At 40.3% G+C, this 25,017-nt stretch overlaps 1 protein-coding gene across 3 annotated transcripts; it reads right to left on the reverse strand.

Moving 5' to 3' along the window:
- Window positions 1-3,728: 3,728 nt before the first annotated feature.
- LOC134627428 (proto-oncogene tyrosine-protein kinase Src-like) lies at window positions 3,729-24,274 on the reverse strand. Of its 3 annotated transcripts, none has more exons than XM_063473484.1 (13): window positions 23,892-24,274; window positions 14,440-14,721; window positions 12,917-13,016; window positions 12,018-12,035; window positions 11,181-11,279; window positions 10,816-10,919; window positions 8,513-8,662; window positions 8,274-8,429; window positions 7,915-8,094; window positions 7,704-7,780; window positions 7,438-7,591; window positions 7,143-7,274; window positions 3,729-6,709 (listed from the first exon to the last, which is right to left on the reverse strand). In XM_063473484.1, the coding sequence occupies exons 2-13, from the start codon at window positions 14,711-14,713 to the stop codon at window positions 6,501-6,503; spliced, it is 1,653 nt and encodes a 550-aa protein (XP_063329554.1). In that variant the 5' UTR covers window positions 14,714-14,721; window positions 23,892-24,274; the 3' UTR covers window positions 3,729-6,500. The 3 variants fall into 3 exon arrangements, with proteins under 3 accessions (XP_063329554.1, XP_063329555.1, XP_063329556.1); XM_063473485.1 differs by having other exon boundaries at window positions 14,440-14,785; XM_063473486.1 differs by lacking the exon at window positions 12,018-12,035.
- Window positions 24,275-25,017: the final 743 nt, after the last annotated feature.

The raw sequence follows: 25,017 nt of genomic DNA on the forward strand, positions 1-25,017 counted from the left end.
TTCTAAATTGCAGTATGGTGCCCTAGGACCAGATTTTTAGAAAAATGTACCACTGCTTGTAATGCATCAAGTCCTCCAAAGGTTAATGTTATTTAGTGGAGGCTGCCGCAGCAGGTGGGTTACAATCTGCTGCTGAAGGTGGCCTGCTGCACCTCGACCACTGAATGCTCTCGAAATCCCTGACAAATACTGCCCCCATGTGGCAAAAACACCCCAGCTGTTCCGGGTGAAGGATGAGCCATCTGACTCTCAGCCAGCAAAAAAGCAACCCTAAATGTTTTCATGGATATATGAATGAAGTCCTGTTGTTCTCCAATGTATCTGTTAAACATGATTCCAAAAAACAGAGTCATAAAAACAAAGCGACGGATCAGTTCTTTCACAGAGCCGGGTTAGGTAAAAGTATTAAAGACACTCGCTGCTGTGCTGAGAGCATGTTGTTCTTTTTATCTTGATCAGTTGGTTCAGCTTTGTTAGACAAGAGAATTGAATATAAAATGATAAAATGAAGTGCAGATTATGTAAGACAGGAGGTATGAAGACATACCTCTAGTAGTGCTGAAGTTCTTTTTGTAATTTATTCAAAATGAAAGAAAGAGAAACTTTAGAATTTCAATATGATTTTGGCTGAAATTTGTCTTGAAAGCATTGAAATGGACAAGAATGTCTTACAACAGGAGATCAGCGTGAAATGCCAACCTTTAAATCTGTGAATAAGGTACCCTGAAACACAGGCTTCTAACCCTTTCAGTTCCCAGTTCCTGTACATTTTCTGCATGAATACGTAGTGAAAATGTAACTTAGTGAAGAATAAAAAATCTGCCAATTTTTTTTTATTGCTTTTAAAAGTATAATGCCCAACTTACTTCATCTCCCTGCTAAGTCAGCATTTATATAGGCATCATTTCCCCTTCTGCACTTTTTTTTATCTTTATTTAGCTTTTAGAGTGTTTCAGTTCTGTCTCGGTGGGCGGGGGTGTTTGGGGATTTTGGGGGAATTAGCCTTTTAAATGTCATCTGTTCATATCATATATTTTTATTTATTAGCACTAATAACTTAGATCACCCTTTCTTTATCATTTTCAAAACTTTCTGCTAATTCAGCACATTCCACAAATAGAATAGAATACCCATTATTGTCATTGTACATGTGCAACTAAATTTTGGGTGCTCCACACAGACTTTGCCAGAATAAAATATAAATAGTAGACGGTAGGAATAAATAGCAAACAAGAAAAAAAATATATATACAAAAATATAAGAAAGACACACTAAATAGTTCTCAGAGTGAACAAAAAGTGCTCAGAGGTAGTGCTAAGAAAAATAAAATAAAGGGTTTTGGGTTTTTTTAGGAATCCTGGATCTCCATTACAGACTTCAGCCCCCTGTGACCTTAAAAAAGGGAAGGAGTTAAAGAAAGTGGATGGATGGATATATCTCAGTTATTACCGAGGCTGAGTGAAACCAGAGCGATAGCAGACACATATGGGTAATAACTTTTAGTATTCATGGCTCAATTACAGCACTGACAAATGTTATGTGGGCCAGCTGTTACCCAGAAGGCAGGGTTGTCCTAAGAACTGCTGGTAAAATAGCACTAACACTTGGAAGTATAGTGGCTCAAATTTAATTGGTTTCTGGAATTTTAGACATATTTTGCCCGTGGTTTATACCCTGCGTGTAGCAGGGATAGTTATGTTTACCACAAACAATGCAGTGATTGTATGAACTAATAATCCACATTCTTATTTTGGCAGTAAAGACTTTGTGCTGAAGGAAGAAGCCACACTTGGATAGACATTCCTCTTTCTTCCTCTCTCATTTATTGCTATTGGAGAGGACAGCTGTGTGTGTTCTGCCTGATATCGACACATATGAATGAAATTTGCTGTTTACATGGTTTAAATTAATGATGCCTAACCTGAGCAATAATGGTTAACCATTCATTCAGTTTTAAAAAAGTGAATAAATGGTTTTATAGGTAGCTAAAAGTATGGCAGTTGAAACCACAGGCTAAATGTGCATTTATTTACCGTCTGTGTCTGAAGTGGTTCACATCTGGTACTACTGACAAACTGGTCAAACTGCAAGTTAGCATACAACTGGCTAGCTATAACTGAGACTGAAATGAGACTGACAAAAAAGGGCTAAACCTGCATTTTCTCCAGTGGCCACTTGAGGCTGGTTCCAAAAGTGTTTAAGCCTCCATAGACTCCCATATTAAAATGTCCATCTTTAGAGCATTTTAGTAAGCTTTACAGTCTGTTATAAAAATGCTCTTGGACTCTGGGGATCGTTTCCCTCTCCATGGCAACTCTGCTGGAGGTGCATTAGGGGTGTGGCCACTGGGTATCTGAAAAAGGCAAAAATACAGATATATTTTTAAAAACAAGCATTTTCCCACATTCATTCACGCTAAATTTTGTGCTGAAGTCGACTCGTGAATACAGAGATGTCAAGCACGGTCAAAATATACTGTCTGTCATAAATGTTAGAAGCCTAAAAACAATAAGTTGGTCCAGTTGGGTGATAAAGGTGTACACCTTTGAGGCAGCAAGACGTCATTTTCATTTTCCTTGTCTGAAGTACACATTTTAAAATATCTGAGTTTCTGAAAAACTTCACCCTGGCTGGATCGCACACAGCAGGGTAATAAAAATAATGGGTTAAATAAGTATTCTTCCAGGAATGCTGGGGTGCAGGCAAATGTGTTCTTTACTGATTTCTTTGGAATATGATAATGGCCGTGAATTTAATATAGTCATGTACTTTTTAAGTGTGCTGCCAGTGGGTAACCTGATTTTACAGACTTTGGTCACAAGGTGGCAAAAGTGTGGAAGAAAGCAGTTATTCCACCATGTGCTTCTTGATCTGTTTTATGTTTTTAAGTTGGGCTTGTGGTTGCTTTTGTACCAGGCTGGAGATGCATGAAGGACAGTGATGGTAGTCCTGTGTAAAGTAGTTGCTGTTGGTGTTAATGACCAGTATTTGCTGAGCAGGCTAGAAAATTTTTTGTGGCTTTGGTGCATTTTTTATGTAATTATCTGACAAATATTATGTCTTGCTGTGTGGTTCAAGGTCCAAGAAGTCTGGGCTTTAATTTTGGTCGATGCCATTCTAGTATTTTATTTGTCTGTTACTTAGCACTAAGTAGCAGTTATCTGTGTCAGTGGGTTGCACCCATACAGTCTATTTAACTCAGTTTTATTTATATAGTGTAATATCACAAGAGCAGTCACATTATGGAACCTTATATTGTAAGATAAAGACCCTATGAATGCAGCATGTTAACTTTAGCTGATCCCTTAGCACTCCAACCTTTCACCTAAATAGGTTCACTTCCGGCTCCAAAACCCCCAACGTGAACGATGCCAAGATTCTAGCACTTTGACTTTAAAAAGCCGAATTCAAAATCAGGTTTCTTTATAGTGGCTACTACATCTTTCTTTTATATACAGTTTATGTATGTTGAAAATAGTCTAGAGATAAAATACAAATGAATATATCTGAACATACAGGGTTTACATCTGATAGAGAAATCTAAAGCTGTAAGCCCACTGGCCTAAATATTCCAGAAACTGCAGCACACTGAACCAATGATCATCACATGCTCATGGTGCCGCATACTGACAACTTTATGAAGAAGTTAATGAGTCATAACAAGTAGTGTGACATACAATTTTGTAATCCTAAGATAGCACACACACCAGCACACACCCTTATCAAAACACATTTGAAATATAATTTATTGCACATTTAAAGATCAACATAAAGTGGCACAATACCTATTTCAATCTTGTTACATTGGAACAAAAAAGAAAGAAAGACAAGAGAAGTCCTTACAAAATGCTCACACCTTCTGTTTATGATCATAGTTTGTTTTTAGAACAAAATGGCCATAAAGTTGCAGGAATTTCAGACTGAAACTGCATAGATTTATAAAAAAAAAGAAAAAAAAGAAAAAAAAAAAAAAGACTGAGACACTTATTAAATATAGCACAGAAAATCCAATCCAACCTTGGCATTACTCATACTTATCATGGGCCCACTGACATTGTCCCAATGACTTGCAGGCAGTTCAGAGTGTCAAAACAAATTGGGATTTACCCTTTCTAAAAGAGGAACATACTATTAATATGTTCATGGAAAGATATACATATATATCTCAAACCCAATTCTGAATTGTCTTTTGCAGAAACAGAGGCTTCAAATAGAACATGGCTAAAAATAAAAAAGAAGAAACATTCCTTAAGCCCCATGTACAGTAGCATCTTATTAATATTTTGGGAGCAGGCGTGTCACTGTAAAAACCTCAGCATGGAGGTGCAATGAAAGAAACTATACAAAAACAAATTACATGATAGTCACAGTCATTTGTTTAAGATACTATTTACATCTTTGACCTCATTTATCATGTCAAACCATCACATCACAACCCAACTTCGCTTTTATTGTGGTTTCAGAATATTAGTCATAATCATTAACTGTCACTGGATCATATTTTCATGATATTCATGGATGTGGACTACCATCTCTTTTATTGCTGTATGCCTCCTAGTTTGATAAGCGGCATTGTTGTTTTTGTTGGCAACAACCTCCAACTTTACACTTGCTGTTCTATTGGCTACTTTATGAAACAAATCACTGCAAAATGTGTGACATCCAACATAACCATGCCATTTAGTGGCATACATGGTACAGCTACAGTATGTACAATATGACAGTGAGAACTGGCTGCAGTGGTTGAGATGTAAAAAAAGAAAAAAAGTTTCAGAAGTCTGTATATGATCTCCGGGCCTGACCTGAACATGAAGTAAACAGACACATGTTGATGTACAGTACAGCATAAATACAAACCCAGCCAATTTTCAAGAGAAGAATGGCACAAAAAAAAACAAAACATGCTAACTGGCTTCATAAATCAACTTTTATATTTAAGTCATAAACACAGTTTTATTGGGGTTACCTGATCAGACTTTTACAGTTTCATTAGGGCTGCCTGGTTGCATATTTCATAGGGACACATGTGAGGTAAATGAAAACCTGTCTTGTTGAGCAGTTTGTCTTTACTTGCTAGCATGGAGTTTACTGGGGAGTTTTAATTTCAGAAAAATCATAGTATGTAAAAACAAAACAAAAAAACAACAACAAAACCCAAGGAAGCCCCATTGATAATAAAACAGTATATACATGGATAGCAGTAAAGAAATGTGATTTGTTTGGCACAGGCCTAAAGAGGCTTTTCCCATCCTGACTTGGATATTTACCAGTAGTAGCATCATCAACCTCTTAGTAGTTCACATAAATGATGGAACCTTTTCCCTCACTTATGGTTCAGAGATATTCACTGAAGGTGGCCTTTAGTGCCACAGTGCTTATTTCAATGCAACTTTCCAGTTAAATCAAGTCAATCAAAACAAGCATTCAGACACTATCTGCATCAAAGACATTTTTAATCAAGGTTGGTTCCAGCAGGCTGTTCATTATGCATGTCAAGAAATACAGCTAGAAAAGGACAGGATGATGATTAAAGGATGATTAAACAAGAGAGAGCCCTCAATTGTTAATTTAAGTTACCTAATTTAAGTGTTACAGAACCTGCCTGTTGAGTACATTTACCCTGGCACTACCATTATGGCTATTTTAATAGCCTGCCTATTGAAAGTCACAGAAAAATCCACAAAATAAAGTGTTGTCAGATACCTTTGTCTGCCACAAAAACAAAACCTTAAACCACAGGACAAGTACTATCCAAGTAAACATAAAAATAAAGACGCAAAGTTGAGTTCCAGAGCTGAGTTATTTGGAGACACTTTGAAGAAGCAGCACTTGAGAAAACTGGAGAGAAATGCTGAAAGTCAGACAGAAATAGAGGAAGAGGGGAAGAAATGAGATAAAGGATTTCAAGAGAGAGACTTTCCTTTGGCACCTGAGCCACAGGGGCAGTGCTCTTCTGTGGGCGGAAAAGGTACCAGACGATGGTGTAGAGACGCAACAAAAGAGGGAAAGAGGGAGGTTTCACTAAACAGCTCATGCCTGATTGAAATATCCTCCCTCTTACTCTCTTCGACAGGAGGTTTATTCTTTTCTCCTCTTGCCCTTTCTGTAGATCCTGATTTGATTCCTCCCACATCGGTCGCATCTCTCCAAAACATTTACCCGCAAGTTTAGTCAATTGATTCAATTAGAGCCACAGTCAGTCCAGCAAGAGTTTGCCTTCTACAGCTCAACCTCTTTACTGCAAGAGAACTTAGGTAAACAGTGAGTGCTTGCAGAAAGGAGGTTCTTCAGGTTCTTCTGTAGAAGTTCCGCTATGGCACATGAGGGGACTTCTGTCGGTTTCTATTTCGGTTTTACTTCCACAGATGAATCTCAAGTTCCTCACACTGAGTTTCACAGGCTCAGATCCTTAAACAGGAGCTCCTCTGAGGTCGGTTAGTGCAGATCATTCTGTGCTGAGGCCCTTTCCCTCCTCACCAGGTTCAAGTCGATATACGGTTCTATAGGTTCTCCCCAGGCTGATACTGGGGTTCTGTGGAGGTGAAGTAGTCCTCTAGGAAGCCCTGCAGGTACTCAAATGTAGGCCTCTCTTCTGGATCCTTCCTCCAGCAGGAAAGCATGAGCTCATGCAAGGAGCTTGGGCACTCTGCTGGACAAGGCATCCTGTAGCCACGCTCCACTTGGTCAAGCACTTCTCGGTTAACCATACCTGTCAAGAAAAACTGTAAGTTAGATTTTTGGACAGAAATCCTTTTGTGGTATGGCTCTGATCTAGGACCTTTCCAGCCTGCAAGGGTGGGAAGCTGGTTCAGGCTGGGATGGCAGCACAAACATCCTGATCAGTGAGCAGAGCAGATATCAATAACAACAGCTGATCAAGTCAGATGTAGCAAGAAAAGGAGAAGATTTGCAGATGTGCAGCAATTGTGGGTATGCTAAAACACCTTATATCATGCAACTTATGTGATTTGCCCATTGGATGTGTAGAAAGGTATCAGCTAGTATTGGTCAATTCTGTCTCACAGTGCAAGATGTTTATCAAATATTGAATTATTTTAATCATACAACGCGATTTATTTTTCTTATTTGAATAAGAAACTGAAATTATTATGTGGGTTTATCCTGTCAGGTGGAGCTTTTACCTGGATAGGGAACTCTGCCTTTAGTTGCCAGCTCTGTGAGCAGCACACCAAAGGACCAGACATCTGACTTAATGGTGAAACGACCATACAGAGCTGCCTCCGGTGCTGTCCATTTGATTGGGAACTTGGCTCCTAAGAAAACATTATGAAACTCAGTGTGGCATGTTATAGAATAAAATAAACACTTTAGGACATCTTATCCTTATAAGTCACTTTTTCTTCTGTAACCAAACTTGAACTTCTTCTCCCTCTCTGATTTGAGAGTAAATATTTTTAGTAGGAAGAGGAGACTTACCCTGTCTTGCAGTGTACTCATTGTCTTCAATGAGTCTTGCCAGACCAAAGTCAGCCACCTTGCACACGAGGCTGTCTCCTACCAGGATGTTTGCAGCACGCAGGTCTCTGTGGACATAGTTCATCCTCTCCACGTAGGCCATGCCTGCTGCAATCTGGAAGGAGAGAGGACGAGAAATTTAAATTTCCATGTAGTACACCTTTTAGTATTGAATTCTTGGTGGTTAGATGATGCACTTAAGCACATTGAATCTTTTGTAGTTTTACCTGAGCGGCCATGTCTACCAGCTGAGGCAGACGAAGCAGCTTTCCTGCTTCCCCTTTAAGAAAGTCCAGTAAGCTGCCTGTGAACACAAACCCAATATTATTTAATTTACAAAAACCTAAGCTGATAATATGTCAAGAGGATTATGAAGTTGTCCGAGTATCAAGCAGGTTTGAGAACCATCTCTTGACACAGTCTGCTGTCATGCGCTACCTTGGCTCATATACTCGGTTACAATATAAATGGGCTCCTCAGACACAACGGCGTACAGCTGGACCAGCTTTTCGTGCCGCAGCTTCTTCATGACCTGTGCTTCTTGAAGGAAGGCCTCTGGAGACATGGTACCGGGCTTTAGAGTCTTAATAGCTACTCGTGTTGTACCGTTCCACGTACCTGTCAGAAGCCAGACAAAAAGACATTGCTTCTACAGTAAACTGCTGTCGTAACTCCTCTTAGTCCACCTACTCTCCAAATATAAAAGGTTTCCTAGTTTTAACAAGAAAGAATAAATGATGCTCATGTTGCATCATAAAAGTTTAACCCATCTGCTAAGGTATGTTAGGGATTCTTACCCATCCAGACTTCTCCAAAGCAGCCCTGTCCCAGTTTGACGTCGAGGCGGAGAGACTCTCTGGGGATCTCCCAGGCATCCCTAGCCAGTCCCTGCGTCTGAGGTTTGGTCACTGGACAAACATCTGTTAGAGCGTGGCACAGTCCATCAGAGTGCTCTGAATGAGGAAAGGTTAAGAGTTACCATCAGTGCAGTTGACATTTCCTAACTTTTGGTGACTACATGCACCCGAGTACTTACTGCGATAGTGGAAGACTAGCTGCTGTAGGCTGGTGAACTGGGTGCGTGAAGTGATGTAGAAACCTCCGCTATCCAGTTTCCTGATTTTGTAATGTTTAACATTAGCGCCTTTGGTGTTATCATAATCCAGCACTGACAGGCAATACGCCCCTGTGAGCAAGACAAAAACAGACAGAGACAGGTTAGAACAATAAAACCACATTGCTCCTGGCCTGTCTGGCAGCTGCTCTCTGGAGTTCCCTAGCAGCTGTGCTTTGGCTATTTAAGACCCTGCTGGTTGGATTAATGGCCAAATAACTAAGCCTTTATGTCCTTATCCACTGCCCACCACTACAGAAAGTTTCATTAACCTTGTTTTGTCCAACAGTTTTTCACAAAACTACATTTCACAAGAATAATAATGACAAAATAGCCGATTAGGTAAAAACAAACAAAATGCAAATATCTTAGAAATATCACAGGACTCAAACTTGATGCGATTTAAAAAAGGACTGAACTCACTTAGCAAACCCAAGCTTTACAGTGAGACATGAAAGAAAATGAAAAAATCAATTGTGTTCGATCTGGAGTTTCACTGACTGACCTATTCTCTCATTAGAAAGAAACTCAAGAGCAGGAAAGACAGACTTCCCCAAGTGTATCAAGCAAATGTACCAAATCATTATCACCACTATAGTACTACTCAAGTACCTTCACTTCCAGATTTAAAACTAAACATGTAAAACTGAATTATCCTTTATTCATATTTCTGAAAGCTAAAGAGCCTTCACACTATTTATGAATACAACTACTACAGCATTTAGCCACTTCACACCATTTCTTCTTAGGTATGTGAGATGAGAGAGACAAAAACCTGTCAAGAGCTCAGAGGAAAGGTTTCTTTAACAGGGTCACAATGCGAGTGCTTGTAGCCTGAACCTTGAATGATAGATTAATCTTTTTCAACATGCAAGAGGCATGCTCATGCTCATCCCTGTCTCACTGCGAGCCTCACATTTGATATCTTATACAGAACACACCCAGAGGCCATGGCATCTTCTGCCAACAGCTCCTCCTATTCTCCCAAATCCTCCCCTTTTTTCTACAAGTGTTCACAGTTCTCCCCTCTTCTCAGTGTGTGTGTGTGTATGGTGGGAGAACATAGACCTATAGCCGGGGGAAAATCCAGCACCCTTCTAAGATGACCTAGTTCTGGCAGAGTGATTCACCCCTATCCATTCACAAGCCCAACCCATTCCAATCTTTTCCTTTTCCCCTTACTTCCTCCAAAACAGCCCCCTAAAGAGTCAGTTTACGTCACAGGGACCAGATCTGAGTGCAGACTTTCAGTGAAAGATGCAAAACTCTGCCACAAGCGCAGAGAACAAAGACACAGCGCCGCAGGCCAGTGTGAAAGTTAACAAATGACTTAATTAGCAGGTTCTACCTCTTTCAAATTGAGTCCCTGAAGATCTACTTATTTCAAAGCACATCTGCTACTCTGTGTAAGCCTCCAGGGAGGCAGAAAGTGTCATCGCTTCATTTTTTTTTTCCCCACCTCACACATTTTTAACGTGTGAAAATTAAAAAATCTTGGGTTTTTATTAAACATGTTTTACAGAGACAGTTTTACTAGATAATCATGGAGTGTAAGGAAACAACTGAAAAACTGATCATTTCACAATTTCATTACGCCAACAACTAATTCTTGTTTTAATTATCAACTTATCAGCAGTTTTTGCCACCTCAACTAATTGTTTAGTGTGTGAAATGTTTAAAGGGGGGAAAACATGAGCCCATACATTTATTGTGCTTGCACTGTCCCACACCAAAATGAAAACAGCAAATTAAAGCATTTAAAAAGCTGAAAAAAGAGAGCATCTGCATTTTACTTAAACAATGAAACCACTTTAGCATAAAAATATAGTTTTCAGTGGAAATCTCTTTAATGTCTTTGAATCCCTGCTGTCAAAATGTCAAATCTCATAGTGCATGTATGATATAATTTTTATTTATTCATACTTGGGAGGCCACAGTTTAAAATAATACATTTTAGAAGAATCATGTTGATCCACTTTTTGCATGTCATCAGCCTGAAAAAACAAAAATACACCTGCCAAAGGCCTGTTGGTCAAATAAAGAAATGCCACTTTGTGCAGGTCGAACACTGCTGCTAGATAGTTTTAATGTGAGAAAAAAAGCACTCAGGCTGATTTAATGCATCATTACGCGACTGCAGACAGGCAGAAGAGCTAATTGTTCTTGATAATGGTTCATGATAATGACTGTAGTCTCTGAAGTGATGCAAATGTCTGCTCTCTCACCTTTAGTAGTCTCGCTCTCCCTCACCAAGAAAGTTCCTCGTCTGTTCTGAGGGTTGAGAAGGAGCCTCTCCGAGTCACGTCGAGTGATCTTCCCAAAATACCACCTGCCAAAGTGGGCCACAGAGAGCGAGATCAGTGACGAGCTACTACTGAGCAGCTGGAGCAGGAATGCAGAGCTACGTTTGGATTATATGTATGAACAGTATGTCAGTACTCTTTATTTGTAAACATGGCCTTATCATGCATGGATCATTAAAATGCGTGCAGAGCACAACTACATGCAGGTTCTGCACTGAAAACCAGCTTTAGATGTAAATAAACTGCAGGGTAAATCGCATGAGGAGAACAAAGAGTGGATAATGTACTCTTCTGCTTGGATGGAGTCGGATGGAGCCACATAGTTGCTGGGGATATAACCGCTCTCTCCAGTTGTCAGGGAGCGAGCGAGCCACCAATCCCCTTCTCTGTGAGGGAAAGAGAGAGACAAAGAGATGAAGAGAGAGTGAGAGTCAATCATGAACAAAACTGAACAAGGCAATTAGAGATATTTAAAGTTTATTCAAAATCAGCACCATATTTCATTGATGAGGAACAACTTCTACCTTGTCTTTTGCTCAAAGACCCAAGAATATAAGAGGCTAAAAAATTTGATTTAATGATGTAAACTGAGGGAAACTGCACATGTATTGGGGACCAGTTTGAGCTTTAGTTTTGTAGGAAAGACCGTGCATTCATTTGTCAATGGTTTTGGACTTATGGGATTTGTTGCCAATGAGAAAAAAACTGAACATTACTGGATTTATCCCTGAAATATTCCAGTAACTTTGAAACTGTGCCCTCTGATATGATCCATCCAGTTAAACTCCCACATCATTTGACTGAAAACCATAGTGCCATTTACACTGCAAAAGTGAAACTTAAAAAAACCTCATCCCGCAAAGTTGATAGGATGGAGTTAAGAAAAGAAATTGGTAAGATGGAAAATAAAGGCAGGCAACCTTTTATTCCACGTGTAGTCCCATCTTAGATTCAACTTTAGCTCTATGTAGAAACATGCAATATGTTTTATACAGGAGATATAGAATTAGTCTGTCTCTATTTACCACTTCACGATGAAGCAAATGCAAGGATCGAAGGGACTGTGAAGAAAAGGTTGCATGAGGTTTTTTTTTTTTTTTTTTATTGCATTAAATATTACTGACCTGAAGCTGTACTTTTTCCTAGGAGAAACCATGAAGCATGAGAAAGAAAGAGAGAGGGAGAGATAACAGACACAGCAGACACATCAAAATGCGGCAAGGAGACACAGCAAGGCACGCAGCACGGCACAGACAGATAGCACAGGAGCTGCATAAGCTGTGGGATTACACAGTGGGGCTGATTTAACTTTGATTTTCCATATCAATGTGGGATTTTAATACTATAGGAGAGTATAAAAATATTTTATTTATCTTCCATAAATGTCCACTTTAGGCCTTAGAAATACAGTCTGGCTAAATCCATCTAACTACTAAGCACTGCTTTGTAATACTTCATTATGTATTTATTCTACTTTTCAGCCCAATTATGTAGCGCCAGGCTCTCAATAAATACCAGCAGAGCAGACTTATAGCAGGAAGTTATAGAAAGAGCTCATAGGAAAACAAAACAAAACACTATTGTTCTGATTGTAAACACCTGCAAGAGAATTATGTTCCAGATGTTTAGCTTAGAAACAGCAGCTTGAAAAAACCCGCAAAAATTCCCCCCCCCAAAAAAAAACAAAAAACAAAAACGTAATTTCACTTAAACATCTGTTTTGTTTTGTCCTGTTTCTATCTATCTATATCTTGGTACAAAATGCTCCCTCTGAAGTCTCTTAAAAGATTATGATGATCACGGTTGCCCATGAGGAACAGAATGCATTAGCGCAGAGCTGTTCTGCTCACTTTTAGTAAACAGATGGGATGGATCCACAGTTACCAGCTCTGACTATCACTGCGTGTTCATTCATGTACACATATGTGCGTCACAGATCATGTGTGCACCAAGAAATCTGTTCATTCACATCTCTGTGACTGTGTGGCATCACTACTAGAGTGGGATGACTCTTGATTCTTACGTGTTGTTGACAATCTGCAGCCGGTCCCCTTTCCTAAAGGTCAGATCAGATGCTGTTCGTGACTCATAATCATACAAAGCCACAAATGTAGTGACGCCTCCTGAAAGAGACCACAGAGAAACAGAAACATTCATTTGGGGAACAATACAGACACTGAAATAAAGACATTTAGCACACAAAAGGGTATTTCCACTTAAGATCAATGACACTGGTTTAACAGGGCTGGGAAATTTATTTTATTTTTAGGTACAATTTGGTTTCCCAGGATCTAAAAACAGGGTAAACTTAAAAGCACACCGCTGTTCTGCATTTAATTTAGCAAAGATTCCCTCATTTTGTCTCAAGCCCAAACCCTCTCAGGCTGTCGCCAGTCAGTTTTTCAATTAAATTTGAAGAAGAAGAAGAAAATCATCAGTTAAAAACCAGTGGAATAATAAAAATATTCCCAAAGTTGATATATAATGAATAACGTGTGTGATTTTTAGCACTGTGACCTAGCCCTTGAATTTTCAGCTTTTCAGGGTTGGATGTTAAGTTATTCTACTGCTGCTCTGAAAATGTATCTGAGGCCTAATGAAAAATATTGACATTCAGACAGCATCTGCCTGACTGCCCTTGAAGGACAAAGGTATGATATTAATGGGGTTCTATGTAGCTTTATTTAATGAACCTGAGACCTAAACTGGGGAATTCTTCAGCCGATCATTGATTGGCTCATTAGGTGCACAGCAGTAGGTTGCAACCAGCAGAACTGTTCTTCATATACCAGCAGGCCTTTGCTCTCTGGATGGAGCAACATTAACCCAGCCATCTGGCTGGTTTAGGCACATTACAGTTTAAATATATCCAGTAAATAAAATATGGACAGCGTGACATGTGGCGCTTCAAAGTCGAAAAGAAGTTTTTAAGTCTGGCTCTTAGATAGTGGGGAAAAAAAAAAAGATGCTTTTAAATATTTTTCTGTGTAAATGTGACTCATTATGAATCAGATTTTGCATTTTTTTTCCATCCACTTTGGGACTTTCGTGATCTCAAACTGAAAGCAAGTCCGTAGGCTGACAAAGAGACATCAAAGTTCTCGTCAGACTTATTGAATCCGTTTCACAACCACATTCACACTGGCAGTTAGCTCGTGTTGGCACAAAGACTGGAACCAAGAGAAACAACAAAATCGGCCTTTAAAAGCACTTCTAAAAGCTCACTAATTATACAGGAGGTTACTGTTTGTTCCCACTCAGTTCTTTCATATCAGGGTACGATGTGTTTCTGTTTCCTGCTGCATTTACTTTATTTAAATGTGGGACTACTGCTTCACAGTAGTTTTACTTTTCACTTTCCAGATTCATCTTTCTAATTCTACTCTAATGTTTTATGTTTATACAATCAAAAAAAGGTGACTTTATACATTTCTTATGTGGTCTTTTTAAAATCTTGTCTTTTCATGGCTTGTTGTTAAGAGGCGCTACATGAATAAACTTGTCCACTTTGGCCTAACTAACCCATTATCATAATGTTTTTCCTACCTGACAGAGGTCCTCTATGAGGTGATGTGACAGTTCCCGTGTGGTCCACTCCTCCGAAGAGAGCCAGCTCGGGAGTATTTGTTGGGGCGTGCTGGTGCTGCCCTTGATGCCCCCGCCTGCCTGTTCCGACAGCAGGGCTCCTGTTGGGTGTTTGGGTCTGCTGGGCGGGTCCCAGGTGGTGGAAGTGCCCGCTGTCGGAGCCTGTGCCTATGGTACCATCCAGGCTCATGGAGCGCTGGCCCGGCTCCTTGGGCTTGCTCTTGCCCGCCCCCATGTGCAGACCTGGGACCAGAGCCAATGATGAGTAAGCAGCACTTTAAGGCCCGAAGTGGCTTTGCTACTGCTTCTGTTAATCAATAAAAGTCAAATACATGCCATCACTGTATACTGTACACCATGTACACTGCTATAAACAAAAAACTACCTAATCCCAATTCAGTAAGTGTTTATTTAGTATTTTTTTGCATTTTCAATTTATACCAACATCTCTCCCATCATATCTGCCGGTCCTAGCAGCATAATGTGACTCAGAGGCAGGCATATGAATGAGGATATTCTTATTAATATTTAAATGCAGTTTGACCCACAAGCATCCTAATGCAAGCCACCATGAAAAAAAACCTTAATTATTGATGACATTTAAGTAGACATTTAATACAGTGTTATTTTTAATACAGTGTTCATTTTCTTAATTGTTTACTAAATCTGACCATTTCAGTGTGACTGTACAAATGTACATTTTAAAGATGACGATTAAAAGAAAAATGAAGTTCACTCAGGAAAAGGAAGCGACCCCATTTCAGTTTCTAGCCATTCACTCTCCTAAAAGAAAAACTCCTCTTGCTGCTAGCATCGCATTCATTTTAGCTCTCCCGGTCTGCTGTTGAGTATCCTTGGAGCTGCTCCAGGTTCAGTTAAAACCGTTTAGCATGCAAATACTCCAAGAAGAGGGCACATAAAAACACGCATAGATTCAAGGTCGTTCCTGTCTGATTCAATCTGTTTTGAATCAATAAGCATTTACGTGGAAAACAAAGCTTCAAACAAAGGAGCTGTGGGCCGTACTGAAGCCGTGTGTTAATGCTGCTGAGTTGACAAGGACACAAACAGTTTCATCTCCAACAGGTAATTATACTGCTGCTTTTCCTTCACATCCTCATGTCGAATACATTTATTACAGCCCGATAAATGCAACAAGTCAAGAGTGCACCTTCATCCCGAGTGCAGACAAAGACAAACATGCTCAGACAGTCAAGTGCACCCACAGAAAGTTAGAGTGCCTTGTTCACACATAAAGACCAATCCTCCCCTCCAAGCATAGCGGCGTGACTCACTGCGAGACCGACTATTTCAAGCCAGCTGAAACAGAGACAGTCACACACACATGAAACAGTCTTGTTCCTTTGGAACCGAGACAGAGTGTGTGCGTGTGCGTTTCTGTGCATTAGCAGCTGTTCCTTGGTCTCTGGGAAACTAAGCTCAGTCGCACACTAACACCCAAACACAGTTGTGTCTCACATCCTTTTTCCAGCAACCCGTGTATCCTTATGAATGTTTCCAACACACTTGTGTTAGTCTGACAGACAGGACAGAGAGTGTTATTAACAGGGAAAGAGGAAGGAACCGGCAGCGGCTGTAAAAAGAACGCGTAGGTGGTTGTTGTATACTGCAACGCGGACAGCTGAGGCTTAGTGGGTGTTTTAAGTGTGATGTGTGACTATAACTTAATTACACAGGTACGGGAATCCTCAAAGACATCCAAGGCTCCCACTGTGAAGCTGTGTTGGCGTGTAAGCTACCATGCGTGTGTGAACGTACAAGAGCGATTTCAAACACGAGCGCAGTCGTGCAAGCTTTGCTTCAGCCACTGCCAGGATGTAATTTGGTGCAGTGGAGGGGTTAATGTATCCCATGGTGCAACACTGAGTCATACTGAGACAAGCTCATAGGGCTTCAGACAAAGATGGACAGGGAAGTGGGAATTGTGTTAACAAACCACTCAATTTAAAGAGCTAGTTTAGACATTAGCAATCAACATTATGGCCAGTTGCACTGACCGCCGCTAATGATCAACATCCTCCTCAATGTAAAAAAAAAGAAAGAAAATAAAGGTAAAGATAAGATACATGTAAAGTGGGCCCTTACCACTAATCACAGTCATTGCAGGTAATAGTTGAGTCACTTGTGCAAAAGATCCACAGTACAGTCAGTCAAGGTACAAGAGAAGTGAAGGAATTGAAATCTGTATCAGCAACTGCAGAATTACTTAAAACTGCCTTAAAAGTATAGTTCTTTTAAAAAAAAAAAAATTGATTAAAGCATCCAATTAACTTTACATTTGGTCCTACCTTGGTTAAACATATTTTGGTTGGAAAAAACAAAATAATTCAATAATGAGTCAAAAAAAATCTCAAAATGTCATCCTTTAAAATGTGACACAAATGCAAGTAATCCTTTCTACACACCTCATTCACCCATTAACACTTTTTATTCTATGCCTAAGCATTTTTATAGACACACACGGGGAAACTTTTCATTTTGTCCTCTGTTACTTTGATATGCTACTAGAGGATTGAGCCATCAACTTCCCAACTGGTGAATGACCCGCTCTGCCTCCTTAGACACAGCTGCCCCTAGTCAGACTGCAGTTTTTGTCTACATCTGTGTGACTGGAAATTTATGAAAACTTCATAACATCCATTTTGTTATGTACACCTGTTCATCAACGCAAATATCAGCCAGTCACATGCTAGCAACTCATTATGCATTTAGCCATGTAGGCATGGTCAAGACAACATGTTCAAACTGATCATCAGAATGGAAAATAGCATGGTTGTTTGTGTCACATGGACTGATCTCAGTATTTCAGAAACTGATAATCTACTGAGATTTTCTCATACAGCCATCTCTACGGTTGGTATGGCACAGTATGGTTAATGGTCTGAAAGAGAGAAACTATGCAGTGAGTGGAAATTCTCTGCTGAAAGTGCTTAGTTGATTTCAAATGCCAGTGGATAATGGCCCGGCTGGTTTGAGCTAATTGGTAGGCAACAGTAACTCAAATAATGACTCGTGACAAAGGTATTTGGAAGAACCTCTCTGAATGCACAGGATGTCAAATCTTGAAGCAGATGGGCTATAGCAGCAGAAGACCACACTGCGAGCACCTCCTTTCAGTTAAGAGCAGAAAGCTGAGGCTACAATTCGCACAGGCTCACCAAAATTCCAAAAATGGTCTGATGAGCCTCCGTTTCTGCCGTGACATTCGGCTGGTAGGGTCAGAATTTGTCATCATCTCGAAAGCAGGGCTCCACTCTGCCGTCTATCATAGTACACCTTTGAGACAGGATGTTATCCTGTTTTTCTTGTCCCTCACTCTGATTTTAAATCCAGAGGTGACTGTGCTTTTAAGGTTGTTGCACCCAAAGTGTGGGACAGCCTTCTTCAGTCAATCAGGTCAGCTGATTCTGTAATTTCTTTTAAACAAATGCCGTTAATCTTGCCCCCTTTATTTTTGACAGTTGTTTGCAATTACGTCTGTATATGTTTATGTTGGAATGAATGTCTGACTTAAATATTTGAGCATGTATACTCACCTTCAGTGTGTGACTTCTATTAATACTGTGAAGCACTTTTCAAAGCACAGAGTTACAAAGTGATACTATGATACTAGCGTTGATGAAAGTTGATGGTATATCCACAATAATGTTGATCAATGTCAGGTCTAAAATCTAATTACTGTGACCTTTCAAAACCATTAATGCAGTCTTATTTTTATCATTTTGATGAATCCCAGTTATTGTGGTCTATGGCTGATTCCACAGAGGAAAGACATTTTGATCCAAAGAAAATCAGTAATGCCATATGACATGTACCCATGTGTGTCACACATGCCAAATTTACATTTCACCACTTCAACTTTATTAGTATATGGACCACAGTGAATTTGGAGACTGCACAGATATCTCCCTTGTGGTAAATTCAGCAGGGTAAGCACTTGGCAGAGGAGTTCAATCCAACTCTGATTCGCTCATTCTGGCTTTGATAGTCTCAAATTGATTTGGAAGACGTACTAATCATTAGGATCAATCTCAGACTGATGAGGAGAAGTAATGATTCTCACACACAGGCTTAATGTGAGCTGCAGTGTCCAGCACTTAGTTTAGTACGTCGCAGAGCAGCGCACAAACCACAGCGCCCTCGGAAGCCTCAAAGCCGGCGTGTTTGTGTAAACAACAGAAGTAGCTCTGTAGCAGAGCCTTGTGCCTTTTCCTAATATGGTGTTGCAACGGCCTAATATCAAGTGGTAACATGTGACCACATTAGCATAGGGGTATAAAATGAAAGACTATGGATTGGTGACAAGGGAATTAGACATTGTAGAGTCTTGCAAAAGAAAAGAGTAAGTAAGATCTGGAAAATATGTGAGAGATGAGGTGAAGTTGAGTTGGGAGTTTTAGATGAAGCAGCAGTACAGAGGAATGTGAGAAGCAGACTGCACTACACACCTCGACTGCAACAAGAACAGGCACCTGAGCAGCAGGAGGGCAGGGTGGGAGGAAGGAATAGAGGAGAGAGATCGGGGAGGAAGATGGAGCAGGGGAGCTCCATTTTCATGGTTTTCCAGGACTAGAGATGCACAGACTGAAAGTTTCTTGGACTATTTCCCAACTTGCAGATCAATGGAAAAACAAGGAAATGGCTGATGCTACACTAGCAGATTACTGACCCCAGTGTTAGCTTTATTAGGACGCTGGATACAATTACAGACCATTACATATTGCACTTTGTCTCATGGAAGATAATATCTTGTAGTGGATCAGTTGACGTGACCTACTTCACAGACAGGAGTGTAACAATTATCAAGGTTTACTCTATATACCTCTACTTTTGGACCAAACATTCAGTTCATACCTCAGTTTTTCTCTTTGACAAGATGAACAACAAAAAACAATAAAAAAATAAATAAATACCACAGTCATACCCTCCATTATTCTGATATAATTCAGTCATTATCTGACTGAGCTTTAAGCCTCGCATTAAACTTGCCAGTACAGGAAGATGGAAGTGCAGCATGATATTGTGAACGTTTTTGTCATGAATCTTGGTTTCTGCGGTTAACACTGTCAACAGAAAGAAGATCCTGGGCCTTTCTGTGTGGACTCTGCATGTTCTTCCTGTTTCCATGTGAGTTCTCTATGGAGACATGCATGGAGTTTGATTAACTGATGAATCTAGGTGTGAGTATGAATGGTTTCCGGTCTCTCTGTTAACCCTGCAACAGATTGGTGACCCGTCCGGGGTGTACCTCTCCTTATGCCCCTGGCCCCATCACAACTGGTGTTAATTACATTTTTAGACAAGTTCATGACAGGCTCAGCAGACTGGCACAGAAGTGAAGATGTGCAAACCTGATCTGTGGGTTATCGGTCATGACCGAATCAGAAGAAAAGCGGTCAATCTAGCAAGAAGGCAAAACAGAATCTCTTTCAAACAGAAACTCATGTTGCTTTGCACCAAATAATCATAATAATAATATTAAAAATACTTTTCTTTAATTATTAACTCTTCCAAGTTGGCTTCGAGCATGAATGGATAGTGTCTTCTCAAATTTGCAAACTTTTTAAAGCTGAGGTAAGCAGCTGGGATTTTTGTGGCACTCTTTCAGTATTTTTTTTTTTAAAAAAAGGTTCCACATTTGTTACATAATATGTGGTTTAAATGTCAAGAGATAGACACAGAGTAAAGACATGCTGTAAGGTAAGCTCTGGATTGTTAGGTTTCTCTATATTATATATAGGCCATATATAACCTCTTTAGCTCTCATTGTAAAGTCCACTGAGATACGTGTTGTTCTAAATAGAGACTATATAAATAAAGTTAAACTGAATTAACCGGTTCTTGATTTGCCTTGCATGGAGAGTGATTCTAAGGATTTGATACCCTATGAATCTAAACTTTCTGCTCATCAACAGGGAGCAAAAGCTGTGGAGAAAGCAGAAAAAAAGTAAAGGAATAATAGCCAGCTGCCTAAATGGAATGCAGGATATAAAGTAGACAAGTCCTAACACCTTTCATGCTCTGCAACTGCATCACATCAGGCCAATATTTGTTTCAATTTACATGTGCCCCAATCTGACTTTTTATCATTTTCATATCCGTCTTGAAAGACTACCGAATGATTCTGTGCATACTGAAAGACTTTATGGTGCACCCTGTCCATACTGATTCCAGTGTAAGTGACGAGGTGGTCAAAGTCCACAGTTATACACAATGCCAGTCATACCTGACATTTCCTTGTGTGCACAGCAGGTCAAAGCTGGCCTTTATCAGTAAATATGTTGAGCTCTTCGATAATTTTGTAAGGGATAAACATCTGTTTTCCCCAAAGAATGACTTGGTGGAATCCCAACTTCAACCTCATCCCTTCAGAGCTGACATTTGCTGCAGTCAACTGTGTTGCAGCTTTGCTTCCTCACCGCTGTTGGGGTAGATTGCCATTGACATTGCTGCTGTGGATTAGCTTTTAATGAGAAAACACACCACTTTTGTTTGTCTCCAGGTAGCATCCATCTGTTAAACCTTTAAACTTGTTAATCCTACTGAAATTCTGCATTGTAATTCATTGTCTCACTGACATCTTAATCTACACACACTCAACAAAGCAGACTTCTGTGCTGTTTTTCTGCAATTATTTTCAAGCTGAATCCCTGATTAATGCAGCCTTTACAATCATTGTAGCCCACTTTCCCCCCCGTTTTTTACCGTCCTTTGCCCGCATCTCAACAAGGAACCATTGTTTGAGAAAACAATGACAAAATTTAGTCTGAAAAAGACTGTGGAAGATATCCACTTCACCAGAATAATAATGCAGAAGCTGTAGATGAGCTTCAGGTAATCTTCATGCATTCTTGCACAGAATAAAAACTGCAGACGTTGTCTTTTACATCAACTCAAACTGAAATATTAACATAACCATTAAATCTTTGATCATCCAATGACAATATTCTCTGGTGTACAGCATCTTTACTTTGGTCCCTTTACCTATCCTATCTCTTCAATAGACACAATCAAGTCCCTAAATGTTAAATAGCATAATTAGCCATAATGCAAAGGACCCATCCTAAGAATTTCTGACAAAATGACTGCTTTAAAGCACTACTTACAGTTGAGGAGTGTTTTAGTGCAAACATTCTCATTTTTGTCATTCTTATTTTGCATAGGTTGCCAAAAAAACCAACCAAAAAAACGTTTGGAGTTCCATATTAACCTTCGTAATCCTTCATCTAAGGCTGAGCTCACAAGCTCAACTTTTCTGGTCAGGCACATTAGCACATTTGGCCACAACAAACCTCACTGAGTCACAACAGACGGTAACAGTTGCCACTGTGCTGCAGAGAGGAAAGAGAGCTCCAGCCAATGTTTCAGCTGAATGGGAAAATTACGGTTTGCCCTTGGGAGGGGAGAGGAGGGGAGGCGAGGGGGTGGTGGTGGCGGGGGCGTAGTAATGATGGTTCCTCAAGATTAAAACGAGAGGAAATATGCACATTAGTGTCGCTGTCTTATTCCCATATAGATGTTGCATGATGAACAACGCAGTCCACAGATACATGCGTAACATACAGATCATCTATATATAGCAAGGGTCAGAGAGAGAAAAAGAGAGCGAGCGAGGATAGTTGAAAAGACAATGCAGTCGCATAACTATCGAGCCTTCTCCAATTTTAGTCCTGTAACTCCCCAAATCAGATTTTCTGTTTTTTCCTCCCATTTCTTTTTATGATTAAATCCCACAGACTTTGGAAAGTGAAAGTCTCTGTCTAGCTGTCTCAATTCATCTTCCCTCTTCCTTAGAAGCCAACACACTCAGCAAAGGCGAGGAAAGAAAGCAGTGGAGGAAGATAAGTGGAGAGGAGAGGGGCACTGTGGCACTCAGCTGATAAAACCCACTTCCGCCCATCTTTAACTGGTGGCTCTGGCAGCGAGCGATCCGGACTACAAGGAACAGCTGCTGCAGCCTGATTAATTTTACAGGACATCAGTCATTCAGTCTACAAATTTATATATCTTATTAATGGCGCTGTGTCATTCTAGGTCATTTACACACAGCCTATTTTTATTATTTACAGGATTTTAAAATAAAGTCGGGGTCTGCTTTTTGAATCCGTTCTCTTGAAAAAGTCATGTTACACACATACTGTTTCACAACAGCCTGTCTGATTGTTAACTGGCAGTCAGTTAATCACTTTTAATGAACAACTAAACATTAAAGAAGCTTTCACTTCTGTCATTTATTTCTGGTTTTCTTTGTTATGAGAGTAAATTGAGGTTTTGGACTGTTGACTGGACAAAACAAATGGTATTAAGACGATATCTAGGGTTGTTGCAACTTGTAAAAAAGTAGACCTACATCATTAAAAAAAAATCTTTTTGCAGGCCTATATCAAATATCAATCTTTCACATCCACATGAGGGGATTATGATGCATTTTCACCCACTTCCTGCACTCTTTTTGCTTGCAATGTACTTGTAAGAATTCAACAAGGTATTTAAATGTTCTTCCATGATTTGCTAACATAATGCTTGCATCTTCATCCAGTGATAACATCCAATACTGAGCATTCCCATGATTCAAGGCAAAAACCTGAATCCCCCGCCGTAAGGAAATAAGCTGGAGCTCGTCCAGAGCCCCCAAACCAACTCTAAATAGATTAACCACATAATTAAAACTCTATTTCCACGGGATTAAACGCCAGTTGTTGTGAGCAAAGCTGCTTTCAAAGAAACACGGGGTGGGGTAGTAGCTGCCTACAGGATCAGCAGCTGTCAAAAATGATAATTTCTTTGCTATTAGAAAGAATCGTAAAATGAAATCAAAATCACTGTTCGTGTTTGCCAAACAGATGCCCACAAGGCTCGTAAACAGTGATTTGTGAATGGGAACCGGGACAAAAATAATAATAATGAAAAAGGGACAATGCTCCAGTGAGTGTCGTAGGCTTTGGCTCACATACAGCGCATATGCGGCCTGATGAACCAAAACAGGTGCTGTTACAGCTCCATTTTGAATTTCGATGGATTGTTGGCTTTATTTTCTGTGCGCAGCCGATTTGCTGCGTCTTCCCGAGTGTTCGTGATGATCGCCAAGACAAAAATGAGAGATTTGCACAAACGCTTTGCATTTTGCGGGGCGTAGTAAATCGTCAACAACCTAGCCCTGGCACAGACTGAGTGGCACTGGCCAAATGTGCGAGTGAATGGCCTGTGCAACAATGAAAATACAAGTCAGTGAAGAAGGGGGTAGCTTATCAATCCCTGTGTGAAACATCCGTGAGAGAAAAATGCGCAGCACAAATTGTTTTTAAAAGAAAAAAAAAAAGAAAAGCCGACATTGAATGCCGAAATAAATCTGCATTATCCCACTAAACTGCTACGAGCTCTAATTAACTTACCTTTGAAGCGTCTTGAGATTTAGCCCAAAAATCAGAGACGCGCAGCGACGAACCGTGTTAGATCCGTACGGCTGTCCTCATTAGAAAAATAATGGAATCGGATGGCCAGTTGCTGTGGAAACCCCGGGCCAGCCACGAATCCCATTTAGCGAATTTCGGCAAAATCACAGGAGGAGGAGGAGGAGGTCATGACGGGGACTGCCTTCAGGAGCTGGGGGCACAGCTGCCGAGCGGCTGCGGTGGGCCGGGCAAACCTGTTCAGCTGGGAAGGGTCGGCGGCGCGGTAAATTGGTGCGACGAAGCAGGAGTGGTGTAGTGTGGAAAAGACATGCCTCGTGGGGGGGAAGGCACTGGATAATGCATCACCAACGAAACACGAGAGCGCAAATATGGGGAGGCTGGATTTTACGCAGTAACGTCGGGAGCATTCACCACGTCGCCTTGCGTAACTCGACGCCGGCTGTTAAATTCGCCGAGGCGTTGACACAAAAACACCCCCCCCCCCCTTCCGTTTGGATTTTCCTAATATCTTTTTATTAGTCACGACTGAAAAACATTCTTGTAATAAAGGTAATAAGACACGACGCGCGTGCCCGGTACGTTTACGTCTCTTGTTTGCTGAAAAGCTCCAGTAAGCTTCATTCAGCCGACTGGGAAAATTGGTTGCTAAGCGACACACACTTCCCTAATGGTAAGTTTTTGCTGGTGCAGTGATACCGGAACGCGGTCGGCGTTCAGCGGTGTTTATCATCCATCAGCTGATATCCTCTCCCACACTCCCGCATCAAGTTTCCAGTAGTTGAAGCGGAGAACTGAAACTACTTCAAGGAGACTACTTGGTGTACTTAAAATAAAGCGTACAATCCCAGTACTTTTTTCAATGACACAGTCAACTACCTTGACAAATAAGATATATTCAAGCAGAGGCATTATAATGTAGGCCCATGTCGCTCATAGAACCCTCGGAACTTTGCAATAGCTGATAGTGGAAGTAGAATTCCCAAAAGCTTTTTAATTTCACTGGTAACTCTATACGTGCAATTCTTATGTCCCAGTAACCTTTGAAATGAAAATTAATTTAAAAATAACTGCCCAGATGCACATCAAGATGGCCAAAATTTGTCTG

This window comes from Pelmatolapia mariae, linkage group LG5 (genome assembly GCF_036321145.2).
Source record: "Pelmatolapia mariae isolate MD_Pm_ZW linkage group LG5, Pm_UMD_F_2, whole genome shotgun sequence".
Classification (NCBI taxonomy): domain Eukaryota; kingdom Metazoa; phylum Chordata; class Actinopteri; order Cichliformes; family Cichlidae; genus Pelmatolapia; species Pelmatolapia mariae.